Source organism: Mus caroli, chromosome 11, assembly GCF_900094665.2.
Source record: "Mus caroli chromosome 11, CAROLI_EIJ_v1.1, whole genome shotgun sequence".
Lineage (NCBI taxonomy): Eukaryota > Metazoa > Chordata > Mammalia > Rodentia > Muridae > Mus > Mus caroli.
The window spans coordinates 67693839-67715737 of NC_034580.1; the positions used below are offsets into that span (position 1 = coordinate 67693839).

The following is a 21899-nucleotide window of genomic DNA, read 5'->3' on the forward strand; positions in this document are numbered from 1 at the left end:
TCTCTCTCTCTCTCTCTCTCTCTCTCTCTCTCTCTCTCTCTCTCCCCACTTTCATTTTAATACAGGCTTCAAGCTGATCTTGAACTTGTGATTGTCCTGCCCCTGTTTTATGAGTGGCTGGGACTACAGGCTTACTCTCAAAGCTCATTCTTGATCCCACCACATTTCTTCTCCCTGTGTCTGAGACCTTGGGGACATCCCCTAACTAGGATTGCTTGGGATAAGAGGACGTAGGCAAGTCTCTCAGGTGTGTCCTACCTGGCCCGGCCCACAGACTGGCGATGGGGTGAATGATGCACCAGCCCTGAAGAAGGCAGAGATCGGCATCGCCATGGGCTCAGGCACTGCTGTGGCCAAGTCAGCAGCAGAGATGGTGCTGTCCGATGACAACTTTGCCTCCATTGTGGCTGCAGTAGAAGAGGGCAGGGCCATCTACAACAACATGAAGCAGTTCATCCGCTACCTCATCTCCTCCAATGTTGGCGAGGTTGTCTGGTGAGGCTCCATGCTCCCTCCTTCCAAGCCCCTGTACCAACCAGCTCTGTCCCTGAGGGGGCCACCCCTGGATTGTGGTGCAATCCAGCATCCTCTACAATCCCCCCCGCCCCAGCCATGGTCTTCCTCTTCATAGCTTCTTCTGTTGAGACCCATAAGACTGGAGAAGCAACTTCACCACAGGGCAACAGGGTGTCTACATGTATGCATGCACTGATATGTGTGTGTATGTATAGTGTGTTCAGGTGAGAGGTCTATGCTTAGGAATGTGTGTGCACTCTCATGTACTATTGAATATAAACACAAACAGGATTTGTAACAGAGTGTGCTTATGTTCACATTTCTGTTTGCATGGGAGAGATGCCTGTTGGATGTGTGAGCTCACATGTACTCAATGCATGTGGATTCTGCATCTTTGCACTTTTGGGCCAGCACATGGGTGATTGCTTGTGTTTATGTGTGACAGGTGTTGAGTGTTTGCACATCTCTGATACTTGGGCATGTGGTATGTGTGCATACACCCACCTGTCCTTGGTTGTCCTGTTATCCTCATGTCCCTCACTCTTGGGCTGCAGAGGAAGCTGAGGAGGGCCCCTCCTTCAGCTTGGGGTGAGACCTGTAACTGGACCCTCTAGTGGTAGCTGGCCTGCCTGGGCTAGAGCCCGTGACTCTGGTTTTAGCATCTTCCTCACAGCAATTCTGGGCCTGCCCGAAGCCCTGATCCCTGTGCAGCTGCTCTGGGTGAACCTGGTAACAGATGGTTTACCGGCCACAGCCCTTGGCTTCAACCCACCAGATCTGGATATCATGGAGAAGCCGCCTCGGAATCCCCGTGAGGCTCTCATCAGTGGCTGGCTTTTTTTCCGCTATTTGGCTATTGGAGGTGAGCAGGGCTCCAGCCTTCAGGGGCATCCTAGGTTTGCAGGCTGCAGATAATGCAACTCAGCCAACATCTGCTAACAGACTCTGTGGGCTCACGTGAATGAAAAGACTAGGCACAGGCTATGGCTGGATCCAGGCCGTGGTCTGGTCTATCAGCTTCTATCTTTTCTCCTTCAGATAAGGTCTCTCACTAACCTGGAGCTTGCCCTTTTTGGAGGGTGGGGGCTGGGGGAGGGTTAGGCTGACTGGCCAACAAGCTCCGGTGATCCTCCTGTTGGTATCCCTACAAACCCACAGTCCTGGGGTTACAGCACACATAGTTGCATCTAGCCTTTTACATGTGTGATGGGAACCCAAGCTTGGATCTTCACTTGTATCCACTGAGTCATCTCCTGAGCCCTGGGAGACGTTGGGTTAATTTTTATAACAGTCACAGACCTGTTTTTATTAGTACAAATTGGATCAGTCACTATGCCTAAGAGTATGGCCTGTCAGGTTACTACTGAGGGCCTACCATTGGCACAGGATAGATGTTAGCATACCATGGCTTAGGGAGGGAGAGGAAAATTCAGGGGATGATTGGGAAAGGGACATGCATAGCTAAAAACCTCACCTGCCTACTACAGTGTCCCCTCTTCCCCTGCCCACAGTGTATGTAGGCCTGGCTACAGTGGCTGCCGCCACCTGGTGGTTCCTGTATGACACCGAGGGACCTCAAGTCACCTTCTATCAGCTGGTGAGCAAGTAGAGACCAGACAGGTGGGGCTATGGATTATGAGGATGAGGGAGTTCCAGAGAGAGACTCAGCCTCCGAGCCTGGCCTGCAGCTCCCCTTTCCCATCTCCAGGTGTGAACACCATCCTCCAAGTAGCTTTCTTGGCCCTGGAAGGCCACAAGGCCAGCACAGCCCCCAGCTCAAGGAAATATTATTCTCTGACAATCATTTAAAGGGTACTAGGTATCTTACCTTTACCTCAGAACCCTGAAACATTGAGGGCCCAGAGGTGTGAGCCCTGAAATGGTGGGACTTTGGGCTGAGGGTCAAACTGAAGAGATTGAAGGAAGAGAATCGAATCACCCACATAGTATTTCTCAGATGGGACCCACTGACCTCTAGAATCTCATGACTGGCAGGAACCTACAACCGCACAGCACAGTGTGGAGCAGCCTTAGCTCAGTTCAACTCTGGAAGCAAGCTAGACCCCTCTCAGCTACTGTCTGTCCTTCAGGCCCTTGGCTTGATTGAAGCAGACATTACAGAGCAATGTACAGGGAATTGCTGAGGGAGTGTTGCTTTCCTTAGAGTATGCCACCTACATTATTGGAGAGGATGCAGCCCCAGAGCCATGTTCTGGCACCCAGCAGCCCTCAAGCCCATGAGTCCATCCACCATGGTACAGAGCATAGCCCTGCCTCCTTCAAAGGCTATTTTCTCTCTTACCTCAGCCAGGGATCACTCCATCCTTGATCATTCCAGCACCTCTGGCTCCCACGGTAGCTTTGGGCTGTGCCTCCACACATCACTGTCTTCACCTTTCTTTAGACCAGGAGTGCTCAACCTTCCTAAATGCTGTGACTGCCACCCCCCTACCCACGTTTTACAGAATTATTTATTTATTTTATGTATGTGAGTACACTGTAGCTGTTTTCTGACACACCAGAAGAGGGCATCAGATCCCATTACAGATGGCTGTGAGCCACCATGTGGTTGCTGGGATTTGAACTCAGGACCTCTGGAAGAACAGTCAGTGCTCTTAACCACTAAGCCATCTCTGCAGCCCACTGGTGACCCTTTAATACAGCTCCTTACATTGTGGTAACCCCCAATCATAAAACTACTTTCATTTCTACTTCGCTATGGTTATGAATTGGAATTTAATATCTGATGTGCAGATGGTCTTAGGCAACCCTTATGAAAGGGTCATTTGATGCCTCCCAGGGGTGTCACAGCAGCCCATGGGTTGAGAACAAGGATCTGTGTAGATCCTTGCTGCTTTAGAACATGGACCCCAAATCTCTAGGGATCGCCTTTCTTCTGAGATCCAACCCTATAAATGCCGTTTCCTTCCCTGAGATTCTCACAGGCCTGTGCAAACCCAGTCTCACCATAGTGATCTCTCTTCCATCTCCTTTCAGATCCACTGTCTGCCTGGTCACTGAAGCTGACACCTAAGAGTCACATTAGACATCTCCTTAAGTCCCCAGTTAGCCTGATGGGATCTTTTCTTCTCAGCAGTCCTTAGGGTCTTCCTTTTCTCATTCAGCCACTTGGTTGGGAAATGTTCATCAAACACCACTCGCTGTGGCTTGGCCACAAATAACTGAGTGTGGAAGTGCTAGTCAGAGGGTCTCTACAAAAAACTGGCAGCCTGAGGAAGTCTGATGGCCTGAGGAGGTTGAGACTCCTATTCAGGGTGGCAAGTTTTTCAGTGGGGTGTTTAGGCAGACCGTGTTTTATTTGTCTGTGTGGGTACATGACATTAGGTGTCTTTCTTGATTACTCTCAACCTAATTTTCTCGAGGCAGAGTCTGTCACTGAACCTGGAACTCATAGATTTGTAGATATACCTAAGCAGGCGGTCAGTGAGCCCCAGAGGCCTGCCTGTCTCTGCCATCTTTCCAGCCTTGAGTTGTCAGATTTCAAGAGAGGGATCTTTGGGGATACTCCCAACAGGGAACACTCTGATTCATGACTTTTTAAAAAGATTTTGTTTGCTTGTTTTTAAGTTTGTGTGTGGAGAGTGTTTTACTTGTTTGTATGTTTGTATGTCTGTATGCCATGTGTCCCTGGTGCCTGCAAAGGCCAGAAGAGGGTGTCAGATTCCTGGAATTGTAGTTAAAGTTATAAGCTTCCATGTGGGTGCTAGGAATCAAATCTAGGGCCTCTGAAAGAGCAGCCAGTGCTCCTAACAACCAGGGTATTCCTCCAGCCTCCTGGTTCATGACTTCTTAAACTTTTTCTACTTGAAACCCTTTCTTACCCAAGAAATTTGTATATGGCTGGGCATGGTGGCACACACCTTTAATCCCAGTACTTGGGAGGCAGAGGCAGGTGGATTTCTGAGTTTGAGGCCAGCCTGGTCTACAAAGTGAGTTCCAGGACAGCCAGTACTATACAGAGAAACCCTGTCTCAAAAAGCCAAAAGAAAAAAAAAAAAAAAAAAAAAAAAAAAAAAAAAGGGAAAGAAATTTGTATATGTCCCCAAGCACATAGGTTTAAAAATACATATACAAACCTATTACTTGTTAATAGTAAATCACAAGGAAATTTATTTTAAAATAATTATGCCAACTAGGACCTTAATCCCAGCACCTAGAAGGCAGAGGCAGGTGGATTTCTGTGAGTTTGAGACTAGTCTGATCTACTTAGCAAGTTCCAGGCCAGCCAGAGATACATAGTGAGACCCTATCTCAAACAAATCAAAAGCGGGCTGGAGAGATAGCTCAGCAGTTAAAAACACTGGCTGCTCTTATAGAGGACCTGGGCTAGATCCTCAGCAAATGTGTAACAGCTCACAACTGCCTGCAACTCCAGTTCCAGGGGGATCTGATAACCTCTGAGGGTACCAGACACAGACACTCACGTGGTGCACAGACATACATGCAAGCAAAACACCTACACATATAAAAGTGTGTGTGTGTGTGTATGTGTGTGTGTGTGTATCTCCAAACCAGGGCTATAGAGATAACTCAGTGGTTAAGAGCACTGGCTGCTCTTACAGAGAACCCAGGTTCAATTCCCAGCAGCTCATCACTGCCTGTAATTCCAGTTCCAGGAGATCTGACACCTTCATACAGACATGCATATATCAATGCACATAAAATAAAAATAAATCATTTAAAAATCAAAACCAACAATAATACCCAGATCTCTGGTATAGATCTAATTTCACCATTAAAGAGAAAAGTGAGGTGCACGCTACTGAGCTGGAGGTGTTTGCTCTCTGTCTTTATATGGCCTAGTACCCAGGTCCAGGAAATGCTATTGCCTGGTATCAGGCTGGGGGTCCCACACTGATCAGCATAATCAAGACAGTTGTACTCACAGGCCAACCTGCTCTACAGATTCCCTCACTGGGACTCTAAAGTCCCAGTCAACAATTAAACGGAACCACCACACCCATCCTCAGTCATATGACCCCTTAAAGGATTCAACCCAGTTTCAGAAGCTGGGCTGGGGCTGAGGGTGTGGCTCAGTTGATACAGTGTTTGCCTAACTCGCAGGACAGTCTGGGTTTGGTTCACACTACTCAGTAAACTGGGTATGGGGCTGTAAACTCAGCTTGTAGGAGGGATGTAGCCAAGCCATAGTTGTCAATAGGGTTTCCCCTGTGCAGCAGCAGGGCTCATGCACAGAGCCAAGGGTGCCCATCTGTCTCTGATGGATTTGTCTCTACAGCACAATGAGTGTTGCTAAGCCCTGGCCTTAAAGATCTTCAGATCTTCAGATATATACTTGTAAAAATGAAGTTCTGTGCAGGAGACCCAAGTAGACTAATAGTTATGAGTGTTCACACTCATCCCGATAGTGTGAGAGAGAACGAGTCGGAAGTTCTCCCAGACATCCTCAAACATCTTACTGCAGGAGACTCACGGGGTAGGCCAGTGAGCAACAAGAAAGGTCCCTGGAGATGTAGGGTGGGAGGAGCACTTCCCTTTCGGCACTGAGAGCTTGTAAACTACAGAGGATGCATGCATTAAGGCTGAGCCCTGGCCATCTTTCTCTAGATCATAAGCAGAAAGCAGCGAGCAAAAAGGCAGGTAGGAGTGGAACCCTGCATGATGTCAGTGTCAGTTAAAGAGGGTTTTGTCTGCTCCAGAGGTCAGTCCTATTTAGGCATAGTTGTATTGATTGAAACGCACAATTACTTCATGTATTTATGAGGTCTCTTTTGGTCACCTCCCTAACTTCTGCATTTCAGAGTCCCATGAGTCCCAGCCCGGACCCCTCTTCAACCCCATGGCCTCCTAGTGCCTTCCCCAGCCTAACACCAGCTGCTCCCATTCTCCACAAATTCCCACCCAGGATAGTCACCCTATGACCCAATCCCTTGCAGTGCTGAGCTCGCTACTCATCCTCAGGGGTGGGGAGGGGAGGCTTCCCTCTCCTCTGTCCAGCACCTCAGTAACAGCTGTTCACTGGGGACCCTATCACCTTATCTTCAGAGGAACTTCCTGAAGTGCTCTGAAGACAATCCACTGTTTGCTGGCATCGACTGCGAGGTCTTTGAGTCACGCTTCCCCACAACCATGGCCTTATCTGTGCTTGTGACCATTGAAATGTGCAACGCCCTCAACAGGTAGGCTGGGCAGAGGAGTCCAAGACAGACTGGGGTCTAAGGCCAAAAGAGACCAGAATTGGATTGAGATCCAAGCAGAATGAAGATTGAGGTCTCTGGATCAGAGAAGCTGATAATAAGTTCTGAGAGTCGGTGGGGCTGGGATTCAGGAGAGAAAGATCTGGGGTATGATGAAATGGGGATTCGGGACAGAGAAAGTGGGCCCAAGCCCACAGAAATATCCACCCCGGTTCTACAACCAAGGTAGTGAGGTGGTTGCTGAGGTGAGTGGGCCCACCATGGCCTGACATCCTGTCCTGAGTGGGTTGCTGTGCCTTTCGTAGTGTCTCTGAGAACCAGTCACTGCTGCGCATGCCACCCTGGCTGAACCCTTGGCTGCTGGGGGCTGTGGTCATGTCCATGGCTCTGCATTTTCTCATCCTCCTGGTGCCACCGCTGCCTGTGAGTTACGGCCATGCCTCCTCCCTCCTCAGTTCCTTGGGTCACAGTCATCAAGTAGTCCTCAGATACTAGAGGTCCCAACTGAGTGCCAGGCCTTCCTAGGCCTTGGGCAGGAGTGACAGTAGGGACAGATGTGTCTAGCCATCATTCCACAGATAGTCCCACCTTCAGGGGACAGAAAAGGTGGAGCCCTTTTGCTGAGGGGTTGGCCTGGGCCTGAGTGGAAGTCAGGGAAGGATTGGGTGGGCAGGGGGATAGCACAACCTCTGGGAAACCCAGTAGGCAAAGGTGTGAAGGAAGGGCTTCCAAGGACATGCCCATGAAGAGCCCACTGGAGTCCGGGTGAGTGACCCTGGCAGCCTGTAACCGGGCCTCCCTGCCCCTACCAGCTCATTTTTCAGGTGACCCCACTGAGTAGTCGGCAGTGGGGGGTGGTGCTTCAGATGTCTCTGCCTGTCATCCTGCTCGATGAGGCCCTCAAATATCTGTCCAGGAATCACTTGGATGGTAAGTGGGAGACCTGGCCCCTTCTGCTTCCTCCCCACCTACTTCCAGCCTGCCTTTGCTCCCAAATCCCAATTGCACTGGATGCAAGGTGCACGGTAGGAGAGTTGTTTTTCAGTCAGGAAGTGGAGGACATAAAGAGTCCTAGTGGCTATGACGCAATGACTTGCCTGGAGAGGTGTCTTGCACTGTAGGAGCCTTGACTGGGCCTATTGGGAACACTGCTCAGGGCCACGCTGCCTCAGCTTCCTCACTTGGCTATACCCTGTTCCCGCACAAGCCCTCACTGCCCCCTCCTCACCCTGCCTCACACACCCATATGTGGATAAGGTGCTGTGGTAGTCCTGGCCTTGGCCTCTGACCCTCCTGTACTGGCCTGTCTTTATCCAGGTGTTCTCGGGACATTTATACAGGCTCAGAGTAGGCAGCTGCCGACTACTTCCAGGACCCCATACCTCACCGGGTTGGCTTCTTGGGTGTCATTTTCATGGGTGGAAACAAAGGGGAGGATTTGTCTTCATTCAGGAGGGATGAACACTGACAGGGTTAGGTCCAGAGAAGAAAGCTAGCGAGCTACAGAGAGACCTGGGTTGGGCTCAGCAACTAGCTAAGACCTGCTTTGGGCGTCTGGGACTTTGGGGGCCACTTCTAGTTGGAATGTGACCCCTGATCCAGGAAATAGTGGAGGCTATAAATAAACCCCATGCCTGCCATTCCATAAAGGCCCCCACACCCCCATGCTAACTGAATACTTTAAAAAAAAAATTGTCTTTTTAAAGAAGGCCTCAATGAGCCTCTCCCTCTTCTCTGGAGAAGTCTAAACAGAGAATGGCTGGACTCACAGAGCCCATGAGTGGGGCTGATGGCAGCTGGACTAGGCCATTCAGCTCCCTCCATAGACGGCTCTTTCAGGCTCACCATTGACCCTGGGAGAAGCCTGGGAGAAGTGGGTATGACCCTTGAGCTTCTGAGTTTCATTTCTGGCCAGCCAGCACAGGAGGGTCCCCCCAGGAAACCCCTCCCTCCACACTCAGCCCACAGCCAAACTCTTTTGCGAAGCGTGGCCTTGAGAAACAGCTAGGGGACGTTTTTTTGTCTTCCTTGAGAGACAGCGTTCATCCCTGGTGACCACAGCAACTAAGGAGCTCAGCACATTTTCTTGAGGAAATTTAAAAACGAAAAATTTGTCCCCGTGGCTAAAATGTCTCATTCCCTTGGGGGATCCCTGTGTCTGGGATACAAATCCATGCTGAATTCCTGGGCTCCACAGAAGGGGCGGGGTGATGCCTAGATGGGGGGATTAGAGGGCTGCCCAGTGGGTGCTAAGGGAAATTACTAGAAGATTCTGGACTAATGCAAATTACATGGGTAGGGTAGAACCTGGCAGGGTGGAGGCTGAGGTGTCTATAATAGAGCTGGTACCTGTGAAGGGAAGCCCAGGGACACTCAAAGCCCAAAGCGCCAAGACGAGGCCCTGGTTATTCTCAGGGAGTAGGGACCACAAAAGGTGTGAAAGCACAGGGTAGGGCAGGGGAGTGTTGCAACTGTAAAGATACTGACATGACACTGGAATAGAAGCTGTAGAGATTGTGAGGCCTGAGGAAGAAACCAAATCCCAGCCCAGGGTGAATTGGCCCCAGGCCACACCTTTACCAACCTTCTTGACCCGAAATGGTGAACACCATGGTCCTGGAGAAGTTTGATCTGAAAGGGAGTGAGCACAGGTCTTCAGGAGGGAACCCGAGCTGAGCACCTGTGGCTGCCCCTGGGGAGTGGTGTGCTTGCTAGAAGGCCAGACAGCTCTGCCTTGGGCCGGCAGGCGGCCGAAATCCCTTGGGCCTCCTAAAGCTGGACAGGGCGGGGGTGAGAGAGGGGACCCTTTACGTTCCCAAGCCAGCTCAGTGGCCTTTTAGGGAAGTTTTGCTGAGGCCCAACGCCTGTGGCTTCTCTGTGATTTACGAGGATGTGTCCTGGGGAGAGTTGTGGATGCAGGGTCAGCTCTGGGACTAGGGGTCCTCTCTCTCACACTTGGCACTCTTCAGGTGTGACTGAGTGGCTGTCAGGACTGTAGGCTGGGATGGAGAAGCCGAGAGGGATAGCTCTGAGAGAGTCCAAGGTACAGGGCGGACCCAGAATTCATTTAAGGACATAGGAGCCATGGAAAGGATGGGGGGACCAGATTGAGGGGGTTTGTATGACGCCAACATCAGAAGGGAGGTGGGTAGGTGAGATGGACCGAGGTGGGTCCTTAGTCCCTATATGGGCTGCAAAGGTGAAGGTCAGCTTGAGTGTGTTCAGTTGAAATCAGACCACATGTGGAATGGGGAAGAGGCAAGGAGGACTCCCTGCTTGTGGACCTAACAGTGATGGAGGGCACTCCCCAAATAGAAATATGAGAGTTTTCTCTGGGAATATTGAAGGGACATAGAGAGAGCAGTTGGATTCCTGGGGGCTCAGGGGTGCCCTTGAGGCTAGAGATAGACCATGTGTAGAAGGTTCTAGACCCTGAAGGGAACAGAAGCTGAAGGGAGCAATCTAGATTACTCACTCCTTTTCTTAATATGATTTCTTGGTTTTTTTTGTGTTTTTCTTTTCCCTCCAGAAAAAAGAACCTGAAGTAAATCCTGGTAGCAGAGGGGAGTCTCCAGTGTGGCCCTCAGACTGAGAGTATCCAGGCATTTGTCCTGTTCCCACCCCTGCCCCCACACTCAGCCACCTGTCTCCTGGACCCTGCTGAACATAACAGGCCTGAAACAGGAATGGCTACCTCTCCGTCTGGTCCCAGGTTCCCATCTCCCATTTCTGTCCCTCCCTACTGCTCTGGCCCAGAAGCTGAGTCCAGGAGGGGAAGCTAAGAAGCCAGAGATGACTGCAGGGCCACCACGCATTTCCCCCCCACCCCAGCTCTGTAACCTTTCCCCGGCTTGGAGACGGGCGAAACTAGTGCCTCTGCCCTGATGGAGGACTCATGGGGGCCTTCTTACTGACTCTGACCTCTTGCTTAGTTTGGGTCTGGAGCCTGGTCCACTATGGGTAGGAGGAGTCTGAGGGACCCATCTGGGTCCAGCTGTGAACGTGAGGAGAGGCAGCTCCTTCCACTTGGCTCAACTTCCACCAAGTCCACTCCTGTGTCTGTTTATATATGTGCCGGCCGGCCCCAGGGGGTTGAAGGATCACAGGCAGATAGGAACATAAGAGCAGGGGGCAGGCCTAGACAATGACTCCCTTTCCTAGGAGTGAGCCTGCACTGGCTGGCTGACCTCAGCCCTATTCCCACCTTTGAGACTCACTTCCTCAGCTCAGGTTGGCTCAGGGTGTCCTAATTTTACCATCCATGCCCCTGGTGTCTGAGACTCCAGGCATCCCTGGGTCCATGTCAGCTTCTCCTGCCACCTAGCCTGGTGTGATACTTTGTCACTTGCTGCCTGGTCCCCTGGCATTGCTCTTTGCCCTGCTCCTCCTAGCATACAGTTTTTGAGTCAGAGAGATGTCACTAGGGAAGTGACTTCACAAGGGACTTCCTCCCCTACCTCCCCACTGAAAGAAAGCATCTCGTGGGGGTCTATCAGATGAACATACATTGCTCTTCTTTGGGATCTCTTTTTTTTTTTTTTTTGCTCTTAACTCTGCTGTTGCCCCTTTGACAAAAGCTAGCTAACTGTCACAGGAAACGGAGTGTGACTTAGCTCTTTCTTGGGTGTGTACAATATGATTATTTTATATGTAAATCAAGATTCACATCACTGTCCTGACCCCCCAGTAACAAAAGCCCCCTCAGCCTATCTTGCAGACAGATGAACTCCGAGTTTGGCTGCCCACTCTCCTGCATCTCTTCCCTACCCCCTCTGCAGGCTCTGGAGGGGCCTCAGAGAGAAAAAGAGTTTGGAGGGATGGCTTGGCAGGAGCAGAGCGCTGTGATCACTTGCTGATTGTTTCTGATGGAGAAATAAAGGCGCATGTCTGAGGGATTGGAGCTGGTAGTCTTTTCTGAGCCCTGTGGAGCCCCTAGTTCTGTGGCTATGGTGGGGGAGTGGGGTGGAGGGGGAGGGCACCACCTGGAATTAGTAGAGTTAAAAGTCTGGGGTCCCATCCCAAAGCCAAATCCATCTCTTACTCAAAGATGGGGCTTTGAAAAACACTAAGTTGGAATCTCAAGACTGGACCCACACCCCAGTGGCAGAAGTGGGGTGAGCCTGCGCTTCATTGGAACAGCCTGCTTATTGCTCCACTGTTAGAAGTTTAAAAGCAGCGCTCAACTGTTTAATCACATATTTTGTGATTAACATGTCACCTCAAAGGAAAAGGAGCTGGAGGTGGAATGGAACAGAGCTAAGCCTGGAGCCTGCATCCCTGGACTCTCTTGTCCCTTGGAGTCCCTGGCAAATACCTGCTGGCAATTCTGTAGTGCCCATGATTCTCGATAGGGTTTCTCTCTTGCTATGTTTCCATCCCGTTGGCTTCAGCAATCGATCCCATTTCCAGTCCTATGCCTTCTCAAAGGTTTCTATCCATTCTATGATTCTCCCCAGCTCCTGCCCCCCAGGCACATCTCTGTGATGGTGCTTAGGATGAGCCAGCCTCCTCAGGTGGTCCTGGGAGACAGCTGTGAGAAGGGACTAGCCGTGTCTCTGGAGAGAAGGCTCACCATGAAGGTTTAGCATCTAATCCTCTACCTAGCTGTCCTGGGATGGAGATCTGGATACCCAGGCCCTGAAATGCAGGGAAAGAGGTAGGACTAGCTATATCATCTGCAGAGCCCATTGCAAAGTGAAAACCTAGAGCCCCCAAACTTAGTCACTGAGCTGGGCTGGGTTCTAGTTAGTAAGATAAAACAGACAAAACTGCCCAAGGTGTTATGAAGCAGTGGTAGAGCACATTAAGGCGGGAAGGAAGAAAACCAGAATTCCATGGCCAAGTGTAGGGATTTTCTATGTTTGGGAGTAGTATGTTATCTAAGTCACGCATCCATGAAGCTAATTGTGACAGAGGAGATAGCTTACACCCCGAGGAACTCCCAAGGATTTATTTTTCCAGTCGAATGGTTAGAAGTATTCTTGGTCACAAGATATCTCTAAGTTCTCTCAAATATAAACCCTGCCCTCTTACGGTCTTAAATGAGCCCCATGACATGGGCATGGACAGCAAAGACTCACAAATGGGGAACCTATGGGCTTTCATCATAATGATAGGTTGCCGAGATGAGATGGTCTAAGCCTAAGGGAACTTGCAGATGTGTGTGGCCCCAGCTTCCCCAGCAATTTCTAGGGTGTGGCGGCCTGATCCATTTGGCCCCACACTTGGCCTCCACCCCCACCAGGGCTTGCCCAAATCCATCTCTCTCCAGCACACAGCATGGCATCCACAGCCCAAGGCAAGGCGGCCAAGGTAAACAGAGAGGTTTCCTCACCTCACCCAGGAGGGAATTCCCAGGCAATCCCAGCATACTCCTTTCTGGCTCCAAGGTGGCAGCTGCCAAGATGCCCCTAGGTCCCCTTGCTTTTCTGGGAACCAGGATGTTGTGCTCTGCCAGGGGACAGGGCAGATTGTAGCTGTATTATGAGACATATAAGATCAAAATGGAAGGCAGAACCAAGGAAGGAACCCGGGCATCCTGATCCCAAAGCATGGAACACCGACATCCAGAACCTCACCCCAGCAGGCTGTTGCCTGTTAAAGGAGTGAGTGTAATCATCTTCAGATGGATGAACCACCCATGATATCTTTGTCCAACAGAAAATCTTGAGCAACAAAGAAGCATAAATTATCAACACATACAGCTACATAGATAGCTTAAAATCATTGTGATAAGTCAGCCATGGCAGTGCATGTCTGAAATCTCAACACTAAAGAGTCTGGGGCAGGAGAGTTGCAGCAAACGTCTGGGCCATCCTGGGCTACCAAATGCAATTCTGTCTCAAAAAAATAAAGAAATAATCATTGTGTTGGTTGAAAGAGGCCAGATACTAATAGAGCTGTGTGCTTGCACCTCCCTGGAGTTTTACACAAGGCAGGATAAATATAAATTATAGCAGATCAGTGGCTGCTGGGGCCTAGGTACTGGGAGAAGAGTGACTGCAAAGAGGTGGGAGGAGCCAGGTGTGATGGAACAGACCTTTAATCCCAGCAGAGGCCGGCAGATCTCTGAGGTTGAGACTAGCCAGGTCTATAGGATGAGTTCCAGAACCGAGAGACCCTATCTACAAAAACCAAAGTGTGAGGGATCAGGAAGAAGCCTTCTAGAATAGTGGACCAGAGAGCAGCACATGGATTTGTCAGAACTTACCGAAATGTCAAAAGTAGAAGCTTAAAGAGGTGAATTCCATGTGAACTTAGTTTGATTTAAAAGAAGGAGCTATGGGGCTTGTGAGATGGCTCAGTGGGTAAGAGCACCCGACTGCTCTTATGAAGGTTCAGAGTTCAAATCCCAGCAACCACATGGTGGCTCACAACCATCCGTAATGAGATCTGACTCCCTCTTCTGGAGTGTCTGAAGACAGCTACAGTGTACTTACATATAATAAATAAATCTTTAAAAAGAAGAAGAAGAAAGAAGAAGAAGAAGAAGAAGAAGAAGAAGAAGAAGAAGAAGGAAAAGGAGGAGCTAGCGGTGCAACTTGCCTGCCACATGCAACAGCTGGGGCTTGATCTCTGTCTCCACATAAACTGGACTTGATGGCACATGTCCTAATCCCAACACTTGGGAAATGGAAGCAGAAGGATCCGAAGTTCAAGGTCACTCCCTACTGCAGGGTCAACTGGAGATGCATGAGTCTGTATCTTAAATAAATAAGAAAGAGTCATAGAAATGGTTAAGTGAACCTGTGTTGCCCATGGCTGTAGAGGGGTGGCAACCTTGAGAACTGACCAAGAAACAAGCCTCTTCAATGAGCAGTTAGTGTTGGAAACAGGGACCTATGTCAGCCAGAGTCCCTTACTATTGGACAGAAAAGCTCTGCGGAGAAAGGCTCTGCGGAGAAAGACACAGCAAGAATGGAGGTGGACCAGCAGACCACGATGCCTTGGGCACTGAAGGATAGGCGCCAGCCTAGTCATGACCCACAGTGGGAGGGAAGAGGTCTGGAAAATTCAGACAATGGGGAGAAGCCAGGCCTGGGGCCATGGCTGGTACCCAGCCTTCTCCATAGACCTCCCCTTGACTATTAGGTCAAGAGCTTTGTTCCAACAGCATCAGAGGGCCAGTTGGGAGTTGGGGTAACTCCCTGAGGACACCAGGGCAGACCCATATGGTGTGGGAGTCGAACTGCCAGAGACCCTGAGTGGCTAAGAAGATAAGTAGGAATCAATGCCACTCACCCAGTTGAGGACTCAGACTGCCCTCCAGGCCTGGGCACAGGCTCCAGGATGGGCACTGACCCCCTCCATACCCACACAGCCGCTAAATTTAGCCAAGCAGGGGAGGCTGTCCTGGGGCCGAGTCGTTGGCAGCAGGGCCATGTCTCCCTACAAGGCCCGGCCCAGAACCAGAGCTGGCCACCCGGCCTTTGGGCTTATAAGGCAGGCCTGGCAGATCTCCAGTGTTGGAGTCTTCGGGTGGGACCTGAGCCAAGCCCTTAGACTTTGGGGAGCCTCTCTTCCAGCCACAAGCAAACTCAAGAACTTCTTGTTCCATGACCTTTGACCAGGTGTTCAACTTCCAGAGTCTTGGTTTCTGCATCTGTATAATGGGTATTCTAGCATCCACTTTACAGGGCCATAGTAAAGAAAAGACCGCTGAACTCCACTGTGTGGAATTCTGACATGTGTTTTCTCCACCTGTACTAACAAAGCCTAGGGCCAAAAGATGTCTGTCCTTAAGAGTGAACCAGTGCAAGAGATGTGTGTGTGTGTGTGTGTGTGTTACTCAAACATCTGGAAGTGTGTGCATATGGAGGGGTGTGTGTGTGTGTATGGAGGCCGCAGGTCAACATGAGATGTCTTCCTTTCCCTGTCTTTTTTTTTTTTTTGCAACAGGTGTTTTCATTGACCCTAGAGCACCACGTTTGAGCTTGGCTGGCCCATGACCTCCAGGGATCCACGGATCTCTACCAGTCCAGCACTGGGTTACAGATGTATGCTGCTGAGCCCCCATGAATGTTGGGAAGCCAAACTCGGTACCTCGTGCTTGCACCAGATGAGCCACCCCTATAGTCTCATGTGGTTAGCTCACTTCTGCAGAGTTATTATCAAGAAAAGAAAGTTGTGCCTTTGGTGGCACCTTGGGTCTTTCAGTAGCTTCAGGTGGCCCTCTCTGCCATGCTGACTGAGAGCAGGGCTGATGCCCAGACGCAGGCCTGAGGGTCTATCTAACGAGCTATAAACCTGGCTTCTTGGGGATGGAGTAAGAGGGGGAAGAAGAGGAAAGAGCAGGAGGAGGAAGAGGAAACATAAAAGTAAAGAGGATGGGGAGAGGGCTGGTGAGATGGCTCTGTGGGTAAAAGCACCCGACTGCTCTTCCAAAAGTCCTGAGTTCAAATCCCAGCAACCACATGGTGGCTCACAACCATCCGTAACAAGATCTGACTCCCTCTTCTGGAGTGTCTGAAGACAGCTACAGTGTACTTTCATATAATAAATAAATAAATCTTAAAAAAAAAAAAGAGGATGGGGAGAAAGAAGAAAAGGAGGAAGAAAGAGAAGGGAAGGGAGGAGGTGAAGTGGGGGAAGAAGATGAGGAGTATGGGAGAGGGCGGCTGTGGCATGAAGCAACATACTGGACAATGGCTGCCTTCTTTTTCCTTTCTTCTCTCCGTCCTTTCTCTTCTCCCTCAATTGGAGCAGGTCCCTTTCTAGAATATGGCGTAAGCATTGTCGGGGCGGGCACAGAGATGGCTCAGTCTTAGCACCCACCCGTTCCTATCACACACAATTCATCTCTGGGCCTCCTGCTGTAACAGCTGCACGTGAAGTCAGCTGGGAGAGGGACATGTCCTTTTGTTTGGGGTCAGAGTAAGGTCACAGAGCCTGCTGAAGCTCTGACTCCTTAGGAAAAAAAAGCGAAGGATGTGGTTCCCACCACTCTGACTCAGTGGCGTCAGACAGTTGAGAGAGTTCCTACTGGAATGTCAGTGTGTGTGTGTGTGTGTGTGTGTGTGTGTGTGTGTGTGTGTGTTTTCTATCCAAGAGGTTGGGGCTGGTCCTGGGTGCTGGGAGGGGACATGCAGAAAGCAGCCCAGTTTGCATAAGGGTTCGGTGCCCGGCCCAGGGGCCATTCACTGCCTGCTAGTAGCTCATGAGGAGGAAGATTCCTTATCAGCACTCAGCGTGGGTCAGCTTGGCTGGGGGTGCAGAGCAGTGAAGGTTACCAAGGAGACCTGTACTTCAGGCTGGTTCTTCTAGTAGGCCAGGGTGAGAATGCTCCCCTCTGACCCTAGGTGTATAGTGTGAGCCAGCCTGATCAGATTCTTCGGACCCTATGCTCAGGGTCTGGTTTACTATTGAGGAAGGCAAGGGTTGTATTGGACCTGAATCCTAATTCAACAGTATATTTTAGTTCTCTGTCCTGGCGGTTTCTGGGACCATCCCCCAAGGGCTTCTTCACTCTGGGGAAAGTGTTATGTTGTCCCACTTTACAAGAAGCAGACTTAGAAAAGCCAGACAATGCCCCCAAGCCCTCAATAAGTGACACAACTGCCTAATATCAGGCTTTCCCAGCTGGGTCTCAGAACTCCCTAGGGATAGGTGACCCTAGACTCATCTAGATGTCTACCTCCCTGTCTGTTCTGGTGGTAAGGATGGGATGGGAGTGGTGTCAGGAGTACAGTCAAGCAGGTCAGACAGAGGGAGAGCAAGGTTGCAGATAGAGATGCCAGCTTGAGGCTGAAGTTAATGGGTATAGACCAAGCTTGGACTTGAAGGGAGTGATGAACAGGGAGTGTCCAAGGGAAGCTCTAGGCTACAGGACTTGACATCAGTTCCGTTCATCTCCCTACAGGTCCCCAGGACTGAACTGTCTACTCTGAGACTGTGGGGGTGGGGATGGAGGTAGGGTGTTGAGGGATTGTCCTTGTGAGACCCTCCAGTTCTGTCCTGTCAGGTTCCTGGAGTGGGGGTAGCCAGTAGCTTTATCTCTGGCCCTGTGGCTGGTGGCCATGGTGGTTTCCGGAGAACAGCTCCTGTTTCCGGAGGCCCAGCAGGGCCCAGGCGGAGCCTAGAGGGGTAGTGGGGCTGGGCCTGGGTGGCCTCACTGGCTCCGCCTCTGTCTATCTTTGGGAATTTATTTCACGGGGCACCACTGGCCGGTACTCCACTGCCTGCCAGCAGTCAAAAGCTGCTCTGATCACCCTGGGTTTTCCCTCCTAACCCAGACCCCACCAACAAACCTCCAACTCTGGCCCCACTTGGCCTGCTCTGTTCTTAAGGGGCTGGGAAGCCTCCAGCCACTCCACTGCTCTCGCTGTAGACACAGATGCTAGCCAGCCCTTGACCACAGAGGCCGTGCGGGGGGCTCGTCTCTGAGCCCCTTCTGGCCCACCATGGCTCGGCGGCTGCAGGATGAGTTGTCAGCCTTCTTCTTTGAGTATGACACTCCCCGGATGGTGCTGGTACGAAACAAGAAGGTGGGAGTCATTTTCCGTCTGATCCAGTTGGTGGTTCTGGTCTATGTCATTGGGTGAGTCTAAGTCCCCCTCCCAACACCTTTGGGCACCAGTCTTCTACATGTGCCAATCCTCAGAGCTCTGGGGTACCCTTCATCTCTCCAAGCACTGGCTGGAAAGCTCTCCTGGTGAGCCTCCATGCCTTAAGAAGGAATAGGCCCTGTTAACCCACTGTCAAGATGGAGACACCAATGCAGGATAGGACACGCTACTCTGGGTGCATGGTGACCAAGGGGCAACACCATTGTGGGTCCTGAGGACATTGTAAAAGGTCCCTTCTAGTGAGTGAGTGGCACGCCCTGCAAGAGCCCTTTCACCTCCAACTTTCCTCATGCAACTGAGGCAAAGCAATGCCTCATTTTACTTGCCAGAACATAGGCTCTGTTCCTGTCTCTCCAGTCAGAACGAAGGACAACCTAGGAAATCCAGGTCCCTGGGGGACTAAAAGACAATTAGATTCTGAACACTTAGCATCTTGATGGAGGCACAGAGCAGGAAGTAGTCTCCATTCCCAAGTGTGACATCTCCTTCCCTGGCACAGGGTCAGAGCAGCACAGGTCTCCCTCAGCTATCTGGCTAGCCTGGGAACCATGCAAAGGCTAGCAGGCCAGGCAGGATCTTCCTTTTGCAGGTGTGTTGTGTGGGCTAACATGGTATTCTATGACTACCCATGTCCTATATATTTAGCCATGTACAGGTGGTTTTATATACCTGTGTTGGATGTGCAAGCTTACAGCTGTGTCTCTGTCTGCCCTGAGTCTGAGGTAGCTGGGTACCAGAAGTGTCACATGTCAGGGGCATCATGCTTACTTACAGTCATGCTAAAAAAGAGCCTCTAGAGGCCGGGAGGTCAGTAAAAGGGTTGGGTCCTAATGGGAGCCTGAGAACACCCAGTACCCCTGCCTGCCTGTGTTGTGTGGTTCTGAGGTCTCTGCACATCCCCATTTGGGGGGACTGGGACTAAGAGACCAAAGAGTTACTCATGTGGTACTAACCTCTTGGGAGTATCTAGTTCCTAGAGTAGCCTTTCTTCTGCTCACCGGTCCCCTAAGATTCAGAGCTAGTCAGGTGCAGCCAAAGCCAGGATCCTTCGGCTGCATTTCAGGCTATGTCTTGGTCACAAATCAATTTGGTCAAGCTTAAGAGGAAAACTAAGGCCCATAGAGGAGCCCTGGAATTTCTAGGTCACAAGGCAAATCAGCCCTGAGCCTTTGCTTTGTCTCCTCATTTCCCACCCTCTACAAGGTTTCCAGGAAACTTTCTGATGGGCACCAATAGCCTCCTGCTGAGCACAAGAGGAGTGTAAACGTCCACCATTAATTATTTGCTAGTTCCTCCAGGAAGGAGAAGTCACTACTCAAGCCTAGCCTGTTTCTCACTTGGGGAGATCAAAATGGTTGTTCCTACTCAGGTCCCAGGGGCTCTCTACTTCATTTTCAGAACTGTGGCTAGGAGCAGTGCCTGACTGTCACAGGGACAGAACAGAAGGGACAGTCTACTGTCCCTACTGCCCCTTAGTCCTGATCTATACCTCCTGTGACAGGAACCTTACCCCATCCCTCTTTCCTTTCTTCTGGCCTGAAATGGTCTATCAGTTTCAAATGTTTCTAATGTTTCTTGTTGGTGTGAGGGTGGGGGTATCAGAGGTGAGGGATGCAACTAGTCTTGCTAAAATTCCTAGTTCACACAGCAGAGCCAAAGGCAAGGTCTTCAGGTCCCCAAACCCAGGTTTCCCTGCCCACTAACTAGGGCACTTACTAGCTCCAGCAATGGCACCTACTGTCTCTGTCGCCCTCATCTGGCCACTGCCAGATGCTACAATGACTCCTGCAGGTTAAACTCCTGAGCCTTGGCCATCTCAAGCCTCAGTTCCTCCACTGTTACATAGGACAGAGGTTGGAGAGGACCGTGCTCTTCCTTGTGAAGGGAAAGGGCTTCGCTATAAGGATCCTCCTCTTTCTAGATGTTTGTATGGTCCTGTGGGGGTTGCAGGGAAGTCGGGGGTGCGGGGATGAGAGTCAGTCTCTGGGCACCAGACAAGGTGCAGCCCACATTGGGGACGGGCAGCATGGAGATGAAGAGGGACACGAAGTCAAGCATTGGAACACAGTTCTAATGAAAGTGGCCTTAGACCTAGGCAGGCAGGCAGGCAGGCAGACAAGAGGCTGAGATGCCAAGACCTGGAACATGCTCAGAGGAGGAAAGTTAAGGCTTTGGACTCTATTGGTCATGTTCTTCCTGTACATTCAAGGCAAGTAGGGAAGAAGCCCTGGAAGATGGAGACTCTGCTGGCCTGGGTTAAGGTGATGTCACAGGTGAAATGCTCCAGTTGGAGGGATTGGGCTATTGGGACTGATCTAGCTGTTCCTGCTGGAAAGCAGAGGGGACACAGGGTAAAAACTTTGTTAGGTGGGTTTAAGTGGGCTAGACTGGCCAGGTATGGAAGTACATGTTTAACCCTAGCTAGTTAGAAGTAGGTGGATCTCTGTGAGCTTGAGGCAAGCTTGATCTACATAGTGAGTTGTAAGACTCTAAGGCAGCCAGGGTTACACAGTGAGACCCAGTCAAGGGGTGGGGGGTGGGGAGCAGTTGGATTTTGTGTTTGTTTGATTTTTTGAGACAGGGTCTCTCTACATAGCCCTGGCTCTTCTGGAACTCACTTTGTTCTGGCCTCAAACTCACAGATATCTGCCTCTGTCTCTGCAACCCAAGTGCTAGGAATAAATGTGTGAGCTACCGTGTCTGGCTCTGGTTGAATGTTTTGTTTGGTGACTGGAACTTGCATGAGACTGACTTCAAATACCATAGTATCCACCCTTTTAATTAACTTTTTAAAGAAAGTAATCATTATTTTTTAAAGATTAATTTATTTTATGTATACGAGTACACTGTCACCGTCTTCAGACACACCAGAAGAAGGCATCAGATCCCATTACAGATGGTTGTGAGCCACCAGGAGGTTGCTGGGAATTGAACTCAGGACCTCTGGAAGAGCAGTCAGTAATCTTAATCACTGAACTATCTCTCCAAACCCTGAAAGGAATTATTTTTATTTTATGTTTATCAGTGTTTTGCCTGCATGTTTGTCTGTGACAGATCTTGGAGTTGTGAGCTTTCATGTGGGTGCTGGGAATTGAACCTGGGTCTTCTGGAAGAGCTGTCAGTGCTCTTAACTGCTGAGCCATCTCTCCAGCCCCCTCTCTTAATTAACTTATCTTTCATTTATTTGATGTTAGGAATTAAACCCAGGGTCTTGAGCATACTAATCGCATTTCCCAACCACTGAGTTATTCCTTAGTTTTCATAAACACACACATACACACACACACACCCCACAATTCTGACCCAATCAGGCATGGTGCTATTTACCTGTAATCCCAGCACTCAGTACCCAGAATATCATGAATTCATGAATTCAAGGTTAGCCTGGACTACATGGTGAGTTCCAAGCCAGTTTGGAATACAGGATGATACTGTCTCAAATCAAGCAAAACCTCACAAGCATGTTGTCCTTATTATTCACAAGGTTGTATAATTACCACTTCTAATTACATTTCTATCATTCAAAAAATCATACATGCTGGGCGGTGGTGGCACACACCTTTAATCCCAGCACTTGGGAGGCAGAGGCAGGCGGATTTCTGAGTTCGAGGCCAGCCTGGTCTACAAAGTGAGTTCCAGG

At 50.2% G+C, this 21899-nt stretch overlaps 2 protein-coding genes across 3 annotated transcripts in view; both read left to right on the forward strand.

Annotated features, from left to right (window-relative positions):
* Nucleotides 1–11581, forward strand: part of Atp2a3 (ATPase sarcoplasmic/endoplasmic reticulum Ca2+ transporting 3) — a 32989-nt gene extending 21408 nt beyond the window's left edge. Inside the window, exons 15-22 of one of the 2 annotated variants that reach the window (XM_021175669.2) lie at nt 275–495; nt 1176–1378; nt 2028–2113; nt 6544–6677; nt 7001–7118; nt 7508–7625; nt 8013–8098; nt 10225–11581. In XM_021175669.2, coding sequence (XP_021031328.1) covers nt 275–495; nt 1176–1378; nt 2028–2113; nt 6544–6677; nt 7001–7118; nt 7508–7625; nt 8013–8098; nt 10225–10287 — 1029 coding nt within the window. In that variant the 3' untranslated portion in view covers nt 10288–11581. The remainder of the gene's footprint in view (nt 1–274; nt 496–1175; nt 1379–2027; nt 2114–6543; nt 6678–7000; nt 7119–7507; nt 7626–8012; nt 8099–10224) is intronic. The other variant, XM_029484026.1, reaches the window with a different exon arrangement.
* A 6340-nt stretch (nt 11582–17921) lies between these two features.
* The window catches only part of P2rx1 (purinergic receptor P2X 1), a 16112-nt gene continuing 12134 nt past the window's right edge, over nt 17922–21899 (forward strand). The window contains exon 1 of the mRNA XM_021176649.1: nt 17922–18231. Within this exon, the coding sequence (XP_021032308.1) occupies nt 18095–18231 (137 nt within the window). The 5' untranslated portion in view covers nt 17922–18094. The remainder of the gene's footprint in view (nt 18232–21899) is intronic.